This window comes from Glycine soja, chromosome 8, assembly GCF_004193775.1.
Source record: "Glycine soja cultivar W05 chromosome 8, ASM419377v2, whole genome shotgun sequence".
NCBI classification, from domain to species: domain Eukaryota; kingdom Viridiplantae; phylum Streptophyta; class Magnoliopsida; order Fabales; family Fabaceae; genus Glycine; species Glycine soja.
In genome coordinates this window covers 234692-249176 of record NC_041009.1, presented here as the reverse complement: position 1 = coordinate 249176, position 14485 = coordinate 234692, and the positions used below count along the sequence as shown (strand labels likewise).

The window sequence follows — 14485 nt, the reverse complement described above, 5'->3', positions numbered from 1 at the left end:
AGGCGAAATTAAAAAAAATTAAGGTGAGAGTGATAAGAATTCTCGATCTTAGGATTACTCTAACGCTATCAGAGCTACGCGCTAGCCAAGTGCGCCAGCACCCATTTGTGCTAGTGCTTAGTTTCTTTGTTAATTATTTAATACCAAATAGATTTATGTCAATCCTAATAAAATAATCTAATTATATTAAGAAACTGTTTATTTAAAGTTTTTTTTAAAAAAAAGAATACATAAAAATCTGATTTATTTGTTGTAGATTTTAAGAAAATAGTGGTGGTTACAATTATAAAAAATGATTTTTATTTAAAAGTTATTACAACTTTAGCCTTTTTAGAAGACATTCAAGAGAATTCTTCAAAATAATCATAAATCTAATTTTATAGATTCTGATTTTCTTTTCAAAATTTTAAACAAACATATTTTTTTCCATAATAAAAGTGATCTTTCAGTTAAAAAAGATAAAATAAAAACTCCAAATATAAGTAAATTTGAACAGAACAATATAAATAGGTTGGATAAGATCTAGTTTGCCAATTTTTCTTTACTAATCCAACCTAATAAAACTTTTGGGGTTTACATATTTCTAATTTTATTTTTTAAATAAAAATATTAATAAAAAATAAAATAACATTGAAAAAAATGAGATTGGTCACTTTACGTATCTATATATTTTAATTTATTTTATAAATATTAATAAAACTAAACTAAAATAATAAAAAATAAAAATAATAGGATAGAAGAGAAAAGTTGAAGGGGGTAATTTGAGTTGGTTAAATTAATTGAATGAAAAAAAAATGTATAATATAATACAATAACATCCAATTCGGAGATAATTAAGTTGCATTTTTTTATAAAAGAATGATTATCATGTCCAAGTATAAAATATTGTTGATTTTATTAATAATTAATCTTAGCCAAAAAATTTAACCGGCTTTTACAATGGAGATTTTTTCTTTAATCAAATCTTTTTACATTTATAAAACTTGAATCGAGAATTTGCCTAAAGAATTCAAGTTGAATTTTATTTGGATCAAAATAATATTAATAATTAAATCTATGAAGTTAAGTCTAGTTAACACGACAACTTAATTAAGAAAATAATATGTATTTTATTTTTTGGAGTTGAAACTAATGGACGAGATTCACAAATTAAATTGGATTGATAACCGCCCCCAATTATTTAGCATTCAATCATGGAAAGAAAAACAAAATACATGAAAAGGAGAAATGAAAACGAAATAAAGAGCAATAAATAAGAAATAGAAGGCAAAGCATGGTGGTAGTAGCTCCTACCCCACACACGTGAATACTAACCTCAACAGAGGGACCAACTCAAGAATTCAATTCATTGAAAATAAATAAAAAAACACTTAAAGACTTATAAACAAGAGACTTCAATAATTATAATTATGTACTGAGGTAAAGTATTGCATTTTCGTTTAATCATAAATTATGGTTATTATAATTTTTAAAATAATTATATAAAAATTAATATATTTATTATATATGATCAATTGTAATTAAATCACAGTGTAAATTTTTTTACATTAAACAAACATAATGTATTAAAATTGTGGGTTAAAATATGATGGTGTAAAATCCAACGACATAGTAGGTTGTTTTTTTTTTTTTTACATACATACTTTAAAAGTTACAGTAGGTTCTTGTTTCACTATCAGACCAGAAGCCTCTTACTAATTTTTTTGTCAAATGACTTTTCCCCTTTTCAAACTTCTGGATAAGTGGTTTTTAAAAAAATCCCAATAAAGAGCTGTTGTTTTCTTTTGCACTTTAAATTTATTGTTGTCAAGTTTTTCTGTAGTTAAAATATTGCGGATGTAGCAAATCAAACCGATATTTGTTATTTCAAATAAAATATGTGACTCCATATAAACTACAACGGTTCTATGGTGTAGTGGTTAGCACTCTGGACTTTGAATCCAGCGACCTGGGTTCGACTCCCGGTAGGACCTTTTTCAATAATATGAGTTATATATTTTTTTTCAAACATGGATTTTGGCTCCTGTAATTTTTGGTTCTATAGAGTTTTCACTTCCTATCATAACCGACTGCTATATTTGCTACCATTATCTAAGTTCATTTTTTTTTCATTACCGAATGAATCATCAATCTATGATTTTTTTAAAAAAATTCTCTTATTATTTTTTAAGAATATAAATGATATAATATTAATTTTTTATTATATATAACATTTATGTAAAATAACCATTCTTCTAACACATTATACTCTTCAAATGACTAATGATAATATTATCATACTTTTAAATTAATACATCAAATATTAATATTTAAAAGATAATACATTCACAAGTTACAATTTGAGATTCAAGCAAAAGAAACAAATAAGCTCAATATAATAAAATTTTGAAACTTATTACAAAATAACATAATAACTCATTATATCATAAAAACTAAAAAGATATAGTATCCCATCCCAAAAAAAGGCCCATAAAAACAAGTCATGTCACATATTACCATAGGATCTTATTATACAAAAGTAGAATTTGTTTTGTTCATTCTCATTCTTCATTTCCGAACCTAAATTTTATTAGTTCAATCCATGTATAAGCCGCTGCTACAGCACTATTGCTTTTGAATGATATGATCGAAACTTGCCATCATGTGCATGACCTGTGTTAATTACAAAAAATAAATGAAGAAAAGGACTCCCAATAAATCAAGCAAAGATAACATGGCTATATATGCTTTGGCTTGAAAAGACATGCTACCCTGCTTGTGCATACTGCATACTTGCTTCTGATATGCCTGACCCCATTTAACTTTTTTTTATCAGATCATAAAATATCTTTGGCTTTCTGTATTCTGACAAGCATATGGCCTGAGATCATTACAGCACCATGATGTTAGTACTTAATTTTGGATCACCACTCCGATGACAAAAAAAATAATGATTTGTCACATGCTACGTATTATGTAGTAGTGACTAGTTAGTGACCCCACTTTCAGTCACAAACCAAGGAATTCAATTACCTGCATTGCAAATGCCAAGTGGATCAGTGTTGCTTCGGCCCAAGGCCTTCCTATGAACTGAAGCCCAATGGGCAAACCCAATTTGTCGTATCCAACCTGTGATGAATGGATCATAGAGCTATCATTTTCTTTTAAAAGAAAAAGCGCCATCACTTAATCTTAACAAAAAAACTTATAATTTTAATCTTTCTATTTTCTCCACGACTTTATTTCCCATATTTTAGAGATATGCAAGTTTATTCCAGTTGTCAATTTTACATACACTTATTTTAATTAATTAAATTATTTATTGATGGTATCTTTATAAATGTGGGATTAAGAGTTTAATTGAGTCAAAATAAAAATAATAAAATGTATGCAAAATTAAATATTTAACCAAAATTGTAGGGACTGAAATCACGGGAAAAAAAAAATATAAGGGATCAAAATTGTGTATCAAGAATTAAAGAAAGACTAAAATTGTAATTTACCCCAAAAAAGAATAGGTAAAAATAAATTAAATTGTTATTTAATTACAAACTATAATGCATTATAAGTTTGTTGACTTGATAATAACTTCCTTAAAAATTATAAAAATAATGATTTCTAATTCGTTGATAGCATACAAACTTATGTACTGACTCTGTTAAACTCAAAAAATAATGTAGTATTTGATAGGTAGACCAAACACAAGCTAACTATTGGGGTGTAAGTGTAAGTAAGTAACATTAAAGGAGTAACTAAGTAAAAGGAAAACATAATCATACCGGTACAGTTACAGCAGGAAGTCCTAGGAAGTTTCCTGATATGGAATACCGAACAAGTGCAGCTGAAATGGTGGCAAATGGTACACTTTATTATAAGCATTCTGGGTATTTATGCCACCAATAGCTTTAAATGTCACTACAAATATGAATTTCATTTATACCTCCATTTACGTAGTCAAGTTCACCAGTCTTCAGTGCATCATCTTGAATCGAGTATGCAGTCACACTGTTACAAATATTAGGCAATGTGTTATTACCTAAGAAAAAATTGCTACCAATCCAAAGAAAGAAAGGCATTATGACTTATGAGAAAACAGGACAAACCCTGTTGTTGGTGACACAATGACATCTGCCTCAGCAAATATTTTCATGTGAAACTGCAACTGGCGATTCCTGACCATAATTAAACAACCATGTATCACCTTACAAGCCTACAAAAACCCTCATACGTGGCAAATGTTATGGTCATATATATATTTTCAACTAAATATGATAGTATTGAGTTTGAGAAAAATTTCTTGGATTTTGGAAAATAGTGCACAAGAATTAAGATTTACTAGCCAGAACTCAATAATCGGCAGGGTTTCTACTTTCTAGTATTGTTTCGATAATTCATACTATAATATTAAATCTTGAAACTTAGCCTTTATGACTCTATTCTGATGCCAGTGACCAAATTAGTTACACTGACTAAGTAATATTGTGCTGCTGACCAGAGAAGAAGATTAGACTACAAAAGCAAAATATTTAGCAAAGAGAGGAATGCATAGTTGTCAAGATGATGACAAAATGTTGCCTCTGTTTTCTATTATTGTGGTTTCAGTTTATTGAGTTTAAACTCTCGTTACCTGAATTTCTCATCCTAATTTTTCATATCACTCATTAACAAAACCAGGTCATAGCTTACCTCAGTTTCTGAGCTTTAATGTACTCCTTGCCACTGAAAGCACCGTAGATATTAAGTGCTACCCTTGCGTCCCATCCAAATTCTGCAAAATGTCTTTGGTAGTAGTTTTAGTAATGTCAGCAATCAACCCCTCTGTCAATTTAGAGGACAGTAATAAAGAAGAAAGCCAAGGGTTTAGGATTGCATACTTTTCTCCAAAAGAATCAAACCAAGTGGAACACTCTGATCCAATTGTTAAGTAATGTGCTAGGCGCATTGCTTCTATGTCTGGGATAGTGACATCAATTGTCTTGTATGTTTAAAATAAGGTTGGAAGGTTAGTAAGTAAGTAATTTGTTACGAGTCTGCAACTCAGAAACTGGTTTCAAGGACCAGGGTCTCCATGAGGAAGAGAAGGAAAGCTAAAGAAGAAAAGCCAAAGATAAGGAAGGATTATAATTCTCATTCCTTTGCTGTTATTTACATAGCTATATACATAGTGCCTTCTACTAACAGAATTGTGATTTCCTGATCCTCTAGGAATCTTTACAATAACAGAATTGGTTAGGAATGTTCCCTAGTAGCAGACAAGCACTACTCAGCAAATCTCACTGCCAGCTCAGCATTCTTGCCTCTTCCTCCTGTAAGTCCTTCTTCCTAACATAATCACTTTTCTATTTCTTAATGAGAAGTTTAATATTTGTATTGCAAAAGCTCTTTCGGGGGGTTTTTCTACCCTTAATAGGTTGCTTCTAAAAATTTGTTAAGCAAGATAACAAAGTCAGCATTTAAGACTCTTCTTTTTTGGGTTAAATTTGCAGTACCTTCCAACCATAATGATCCTGAAGCTTTCTCATGGCATGGGAGCAGCATAATCTGACATCATCACTGCAATCATCAAACCACTAATTGATGGAATTAGTGGTTAGAGGGTGTAAATGATGTTAGAACAACCTATTTTTTCAATATGTGGGAATGAATAATCTATATTCAGGACAAGGAAACGGTTTCTGACCTTCCCATATTTTGCCAACTTGATGTCACATATGGACTTTGTCAATGGTAATAGTGGAAGATTTATCTTGGTCTAAGGCAGTGCACAAATTATTTTCAGAAATTAAATAAGATTAGTAGCAAGTTAAATTCAGACCAGTTTGTTGAACTTCATTAGCCATGTGAAAATTTCAAGCATAGAAAGGAGTCCATTGAAAAATTACTAGTGGAAAAATCATTTAGAATTTGAGAGAAAAAAAAAAAAAAGGTTCTTACAAGCATATTAGAGGACTGATGGGATGAAATTTCTCCACCAATAGCTGCATAACTGTAAATATTGAAATATTAGAAGATGTAAAACCAATCTTAAAACTTCCTTGAAGAAAGAAAATTATAGAAAGAACTACTGACGTGATCAATGCATCCTCAACAGTGCCTGCTAGTATTCCAACCATCCCAACTGTCCAGTTTAGAGGAAGGACTCTGAACATAGGGCAAGATCATTCTTTTAAATCATCACAATCCTCTCAATTTTTTCAAACATGAGAAAACAAATTTGCATACCCACCCAGAATGAGGTACACGGCCAAAAGTTGGTTTTAGACCAACTACACCACAAAGAGATGCAGGCATCCTCACAGAACCTGAACAAGCATGCTAATACAATATTAATTCAACCAGCTTTGTTGTTTGAATGTAGATTGCAGACTAAATTTTCATATACCTACTGACATGGACTTATCTAGTAAATTCATCTCACTTTGGCTAAAACATAAATGTGTAAAAAGCATATAAGCAATAATGAATGATTAGCCTTTGATCTTTCATAATATAAATAAAATACCTCCCCCGTCAACACCAAGGGCAACGGGGCACAACCCTGCAGACACCACAGCAGCAGATCCACTAGAAGAACCTCCTGAAATCTTATTGATATCATATGGGTTTCTAGCAGCCCTACGGAAGTAAATAAACATGCATACTCTTGTCATGAATTAATTTACTGCATAGTTCAGAAGTCACAAAAGATGTAACATAATGTGAATAAAATATAGGTTGTATAACTCACGGTTTCATACCCATAATGTGGATTGATGCCACTAGTTCCAACCCCAAGTTCATGCATATTAGTCTTCCCAACAAGTATGGCACCACATAATCTCAGACGCTTAACACAGCAAGCATCATCTGTACAAAGCCTTTCTTTGTGCAACCACTTTGTACCTCCTAGAGGACTCCATTTGTAGATAGTCAAGTGAAAATTAGATCAACCGCTAAAACATTTGAAATTTTAAATACAAAACACATTAGTGATAAGACAACACATTGCATTACCTGTAGTTGGATATGGCAAACAATCCATTTCATCCTTGATAGCAACTGGAACTCCATCTAGCACAGAGATTGGTGTCCCTGCAAAAACAACATGCACCAAATGAGAATCTGAAGAAGGTTGAAGACAAATCAGCATATAAGTCATAAATTTTTAGTGAAACACAAAGGTAAATGGTATACATCTTACTTCTGGATTTCATATCACATGAAAACCATTCAGATTTAAAAGTTTCAACTTTCAATAACACCGTCATCAAATTACATCATCCAGAGATCCCAGGATTTGAAAGAGGATTGTTACCCTTTTGAATTGACAATTGAAAATGCTATATAGTACCTTTCTGATACCTAAGAGTTGATTCATTTGCTTGTCTTAGTATATCTTCAGCATTGTAGTTAATAAAGAATCCCATTCGGAGTGGAGGTTTTGAAGATTCATTAATAGCAGCTATAAATCGTTCTGCAACCTGTGCAAATGAAAAATGAAAACTAATGAATGGAAAGGTACATAAGAATTAAGAGCAACAAGTATGAAGGGCATGTGATGAAATGAAATAACCTTTCATATGTTTATTCAATGTAAAAATTTGAACAATAGAACTTTATGCAAGCTGGTGTTGATGAGTTATCTCGATAATGATAGGGTGGGGACATATCAAAAGAATATGATTGTAAGAATATCTAAGTGATAAAATACCATGAGTGGTGTTATATCTCCCGAACTGTAGGCTCTGGAATAATCCATTATGGTCCAACGAGAGAACGAAGGGTTTGTTTCATTATGTGCTTTTTCTGAAGATGTAGGTAAGCACTCTATTGCAAGTTGAACTTGTTCTTGTGGAGTTAAAGCAGAATCTAAGCATTTGACTTCTTGCTCTTTGTGGTCTGCAAGAATAAACTGAAATCAGAGATTTCCTTTCCATTTAAGAATATCCTGAGAAAATTTAGTTATTTGAGATAAATACACATCTAAAACATAAAAGAACAATATGTCAACGTGATTTATGAATTATGACAACTGCAATCAAAATAATATCCATGTTCACACCATCACGCAGCTAATCTCTCACTTAATCACTTTTGTACCTGATGGAAAGAACCTACTGGAAAATAACGAACCTTCAAAATGATGTGAGGGAACAAAGAGGGGTGACTCTTCTAACTCTGCATTTGTAATAAGCTGCAAAAAAAATTAAAATAAAAATTGGCTAAGAATTGGGAAAAGAAAATTGCTATTTAAGTGATATCCACACCACTAGTCTCTCCAATCATATATAGAGAAAAAAATGTTGTCAGTACACAAAGAGAATGAAATTTTGCTTCAACTGGAACAAGATTTCATGAAAATGGAATGAACTGAGCATGGACCAAGAGCTTACCTTATGAATAAGATTGTTTCCCTTCAATATATAAAATAGCAAGGATCCCAATATTGGAGACTCCAAGAACCAAGTGAAAATCTTGACCAGGATTCCTGTCATGCGGGGAGCTATAATTGAAACAATGATCATTACCAACTATTAAGACTTTCTGACAACCAATAATAATTCTGATATAAATAAATATTAAATTCTAAACTAGATAAATCAATTTAAAGCTGGGAAATATTTCATTGTGTGCTAACATCCACTTATTCATAACCTTCTCTGATGCCAGAGAGTTGCAAATATTACTATTAAGTATTAATTAACTATGAAAGTAGACCATGATAAACTTGCCATGAATGAAGAAAATCAACCATGTAACGCAAAAATAAAGATAAACAGAACAAGTAGCAAGACATGGCAATAAAAGTCAATGAATTATGAACCTTTGACATTGGCTTGGAGATAGAATTCAGTGCTATCAGAGCCTAAGTTAACATCCTTCACTGGCCTATAAACCACGCCCTTGCTTTTGAACAAACCCATATTAGTCTATGGAAGTTGCTTCTTTGAAAGATGGAGAGAGAATGTGGTTATCAACAAATATAAATATAGGCGCATAGGCGGAGATAGCAAGAGGTATAATACATTAGTTCAATCTTCTTATAATCACAAATCACGTTGATAGATGGGGTATGGTATGGAATTGACAACTAGAAAACAAGTCATTTTCATTAACATAACACGGTGAGATGAGTTTGTTTGTATGAGAAAAACTAAGAGCTCAACATTGTATTCCTCCTGCTTTTCCTTGTTCAGCTCATATATTATATTTAGATTCCGAAATGTTTTTTTTTTTAAGTTCTTTCGGTGGAGTCTAGTTTTGGCTGCTGCAGGTTCAAAATGTCAAACAATTCACTAGCTTGCTACTTTTGGCTCTTTCTTCTCTACACCAGCCAAGTTCGTCTTGTTTATAATATATATTTTTTTGTTTCCTTGCATGATTATATATGGATATTGTGCGTCAGGCGTCACCAAAATGACACAATTATATTAACTTAATTGAGTATATATGAATTGTTCTAAATTTTTTACTATCTAAGTTTAATTTTTATGAATATAAAAAAATAGATTGATATATTATCTCCTCCTAACCTATTTAGTTCGCAGGGTAAACAGACTACCTGCAAGTCAAATCCATAAATCCAATTTAATGCATGATGATTGATGATTGATGATGTAAGTTATTGTATGTACTTTACTCTATCAAGATATACACCAAGTCAGATATTGAAGAGAGAGAGAGAGAAAAATAAAGAGAAAAATGAGATAAGTCATATAATATAATAAGAAAAAATACATGCATATGATATTTTTTATTTTATGTATTAAAATTCATAAAATACTTTCGCAATTTTTATTTATTATAGTGTAAATTGCTAAAACAAAAACTCATTGTAAAAGTAGCAAGCTAGTGAATTTGTATTTGTTTTTTATTTTATCATTTTTAGAATTAAGTGTGTTTATATAGCTATTACATTGGCCATAATGTTAATCCAGCACTACCATTCTTTAGATTATTTTTTTTATCGAAATGTGCAAAATATCTATTCAACACCATTCTAACCAGAAAAAAATAAAATCTATTCAACACCATTCTAACCAGCAAAAAAAAAAAAAAAACTATTCAACACCATTCAAACTGCTTTCCAAACACAGTCTAAGGAGTTTCTTTTTAGTTTTTAGTGGTCGGAGCAAAAATGTTGAAATATAGTTTTGTCGGTACTCCGGTAATATCCTTCCATATTTTGATATTTTCAAATTTTGATACTGACTAATGAATAAATAAGGAAAGTTTTTTCATAGTGCAATAAAATTTATATGGTATTAATAGAATTGCATTAAAGAGAATAATAATAATAAAAAAAACATTGTGAATCCCGCCCGAGTAGATATAAGGATAGCTTAGTGGCTAGGAGGAATCTATTGCCGTCTATTTAGTTGTAAAGTAATTTCTAAAAAAGAAAAAGAAAAGATGGGATCATGGGACAATGAATCAGCCTATAAAAATAGATTGGGTTAACAAATTATAAATAAGTAATAGATTACTTCAACAGTTCAACCCAATGCAACTTAGAAACAGATTACTTCCCATGATTACAAATGTTTTATCCCTTTTTTCTCTTTTTTGTTTCACAACAATTGATATTTTAGAATTGCTTTTGAAAAAAACAGCAATTGATATTATAAAAATTCAAAGTTTATTTTTTTTTCAATTATACCCTTAATAACTACTATAAATAATATTTTAACTAATAATGAGATATTAAAAAGGTTGGTTTAGACCAAATATAAATATTTTACATCCATTAAATATTTTTTATCAATAATTATGGGAAGAAGGTAGTAACATCACAGCAGCTTCTTGTAAGAGTAATAAACCTAATTTACATCAGTCAATAATAAATTTATAATCGCTTTATATTGAATAATTTCATTAATTTATCAATCATGGATTAGTTTCTTAAGTTAAGCTTGCGTAACTTGAGTTTACACTAATATTTGCAACAAATTAATTCGGCCATTTAATGCGTACCATAAAGTCTCTGGAGCAGTTTAAGTAGCACTTGCATAGTCTGATTGTAATCATACCTTTTCTCATGAGGATTGGGATCATCTTTTTATTCTTGGTCATGCACAAAATACTAAGTTGAAGGAATGAATGTTCTTAAATTATTGAAAGGCAAATTATATTAAACTCCTACGCCAACAAATAGTTTTGGATCCTTTGATACGATTTACCCATGCAAGTTTCGCGGTTAGGAAACAAATTATATCAGGTCAAGATATATATATATGCTTCGTAATGATTAGAGTCGATCATTTTTCTTCAAATAGGTCGAAGACAATTATTTCACATCCTGTGCACATGATAAGATTCATTTATATCTCTCTCCACACACACATATTTCCTCTACTATCAAATCAATTGATTGTCTCATTTTAATTAGCAGTTTTGAATTTAAATTTTAGATATAAAATTATATTAAACATTCAGATTTTCGACCAGGCCAACAGTCTTATAGTTTATAATTATTTTATCGACTTCAATAAAATTATTTTTTGTATTTCAATAATAATTTTAAATATAAGTAAAAAGCTAAAACATCATGATGTTTTAGATAGATTAAACATTTAGATTTAAATAATCATATAATTGACATTTTCTTATATTCTTTAAAAAAAATCTCACGCACACACGAGTGATGAAAAAGGTATTTGACTGAAAAATATTTTAATGATCAACCGTTTGAATATAAGAAGGTTGAAAAGAAGTTATGACATGTCTTTGACCAGTAAAATTAAGAGTTTGATAGTTTTGTATTATCATTGTAATTTTTTTTACATATCTATTATAAAAATCAACAACTTTATTACGTAATAATTTATAATTAAATAAAATTATATAAAATTATTTTACACTATTAACACATAATTTACTTTTTCTAAAATTAATGTATGTACTTTAATATTTTCAAAAGATTTTCATCTAAGTTTTTCAAAAAATGAGATGTAGAAGTGTAACTTAATAGAAAAATTTGGATTCATGTTACTTTTTTATTTTTAAAATTTTGTTCACTTAATATTAAAATTTCATCAAAACTAGACTACTTAATTAAGTGGTTGCACATGGAAGTAATGTGAGTTCCCAGGAAACTCAAGTTTAGCCATATATCCTCATCATGATATAACTTATAACTAATCTTAGAATGCGACAGTCGAGGGAGACAATGCAAATCAATAAGGACAAATGAAAGGCATAGAGGATATTATAAGGATGATAGCAAAGGGAAATAAAAAAATAGTGATAGCTTGTGATTTGGAAATTGGAATTAATCAAATGAACAGGGAGGACTTAGCCCTCATACTTAATAATATTTTAGTTTTGGAGTGCAAGACACGAAATTTGGTCAATCTTCATAGATGAAAAAAAAATGTAGATGAATTATTTTTCACCATATAGAAAGCAAGAATTTATTAAAACGTCTATAGGACCTTGCCTTGGTTCAGAAACCACTTATTCTCTCAATGTATTACTTTTTTTTAATATCCATCTTAATTAAAAAAATAATGAAAAATATAAGATTGATTTAATGGTTAAAAATAAAAGAAAGATTATAGGTGTGATCACATTTATTCATAAAAAAATAAAATAAAAAGTAAATAGAAAATTAATTTCATAATTTAGATATTTCTGGATTGGTAAGTATGTGATTTTTGTGCCAACCACCTTAGCGACACTTAATGACAAAATGAGGCTAATTAATATCAAAATGATTTTGACTTTACGAGGATTTCCAACAAAAAAAAGAAAGAAAAGAAAACATAACCTTTCCTTTAAGTCAATCTAACTTCTTCTTTTTTGACATAAAGTCAATCTAACTTTTAAAATATCAAATAATGAACCATTCATTTAATATCCACAATCTTACACAGTTTCACGAAAGATAAAATCCCCTTATTTCGGGTTAATGAAACGCAATTTGTTATTAAATATTAATTGTTTCTTCAATACGATAACATTGAATTGATAACTATGATATCATTGAGGTTATCATGGTTGCTGGTGTTTTTCCAGTAAAAAAAAATGGTTGGTGTTTTTAAGTTTTATATACCAAGGATATTCTAATTCTAATAGATAGTTAAAAATGAATCCTTTCGTAACGTAAAGATCACCCAAATCAATTTTATTTCTCCATACATATAATATAAAAAAATTGAACTCCTCTATTTAAAAGAAAAAAAGAAAAAAAATGGCAAGTAACAAATACTAAAGGAAGGGAACAACCCATCCCATCTTTAAAAAGAATAATTCCTCCAATTTAAAATATAAGTAAAAAAAAAAAAAAGAAGAAGAGATCAATGCCTATTTCCAGGAAAATAAATAAATTTCTCACACTAATTAAAAAATTAATTAACATCATTTAACTTTATTAATTTTTCCAAGAAAATTGCATTCGCTTGTTTACACTATTTTTCATTTCCATGTGAGGATGAGAAAGTTTATATGTTCAAATTTTAGGAATTCTTATAAAATATCAATAACAATATATTAGGTTAAATTATCAATAAAAGTTTTAAATCACCTTATTTCTCATGAGATTGTTGTTTTCTCTTCAAATGTAAGAGGAAAAATTATTTTTTGATTTAATCTATTAAGAATCATAACCATGCCTCAGATTTTAAATCTATTAGGATTATATTATCCTTTGTGTCAAACTGATTTGTGTTCATTAAATTCATATTAATTTTTTGATAATAGTTTAATAAACTTACCAAATTAGATCACTTATTAAGCCCATAAAAAATATAAATAATTAATTAAGAATTATAAAATTCCTAACATTACATTTCCATGTAAACGTGAAAATTTATTTTTTATTCACACTAAAATTAAAAAAATATTCCTAGAAATATTAAAAATTAACAAATGATATTTTTAGATATGTCCGGGAATAACATTATTGTTTAAAAATATTCCTAGAAATGCAACATCATAACTTGAAAAAACGCACCATATTAAAAAAATGAATTTAACAGAACTGATAACTGCTATTCTCAACGGAATTGCATTGGGTATTTTGATCGTCTGTGTTAAGAGTATATTTGGAAATCGCAAAAATCAGACAAAGAATGGCGTGAAAAGAGCTAATAGCAGTGAGAATAGCAAAGCCCATTTAGTATCAATATTTTTGGGCATTACTTTGTGCACCCAGCACAATTGCTGGTACACCCATCAAAACAGTGAAATTCTATTTTTACCCTTCCATAAAGCTGATACACAATGATCATAAAATTAATGGTCCATGCATAAATTGAACATGAGACTTTTGCGTTATTGGCACAATGCTCTAATCAATTGAACTAATAGGCCAATTATATTATAAAATAATTAATGTCACTATATATAACAATAAAATTCCTAATGTATATTTAATGCACATGTAAATTTAAATAATAAATTTTGTAACAATTAATTTGTTAACTAAAACATCATGCTAATAACGTGAAAGTCATAGCTTAGTAAGTAAGTCTCTTACAGATTGGCCCAATCTGTATGGGTTTACGGATTCGTCAATCCGTATCAA

General features: G+C 29.5%; 1 protein-coding gene and 1 non-coding gene across 6 annotated transcripts; one reads left to right on the top strand and one right to left on the bottom strand.

Annotated features, from left to right (window-relative positions):
- Positions 1-1901: 1901 nt before the first annotated feature.
- On the top strand, positions 1902-1973 carry TRNAQ-UUG. Its single transcript has one exon. It is a non-coding gene; the product is annotated as a tRNA-Gln (tRNA).
- Positions 1974-2345: 372 nt separating this feature from the next.
- Positions 2346-9157, bottom strand: LOC114420934 (fatty acid amide hydrolase-like). Of its 5 annotated transcripts, XM_028386648.1 has the most exons (21): positions 8783-9154; positions 8352-8461; positions 8092-8152; positions 7670-7857; positions 7310-7439; positions 6973-7050; positions 6717-6864; positions 6482-6594; positions 6206-6281; positions 6049-6120; positions 5914-5965; positions 5660-5731; positions 5469-5549; positions 4854-4954; positions 4666-4758; positions 4083-4151; positions 3920-3984; positions 3759-3820; positions 3013-3108; positions 2751-2860; positions 2346-2652 (listed from the first exon to the last, which is right to left on the bottom strand). In XM_028386648.1, exons 1-20 carry the CDS (start codon positions 8880-8882, stop codon positions 2798-2800), a joined length of 1830 nt encoding a protein of 609 aa, XP_028242449.1. In that variant the 5' UTR covers positions 8883-9154; the 3' UTR covers positions 2346-2652; positions 2751-2797. The 5 variants fall into 5 exon arrangements, 4 of the variants coding, with proteins under 4 accessions (XP_028242449.1, XP_028242450.1, XP_028242448.1 ...); XM_028386649.1 differs by having other exon boundaries at positions 2346-2860; positions 8352-8446; positions 8783-9155; XM_028386647.1 differs by having other exon boundaries at positions 2346-2860.
- Between the last annotated feature and the right edge of the window lie 5328 nt (positions 9158-14485).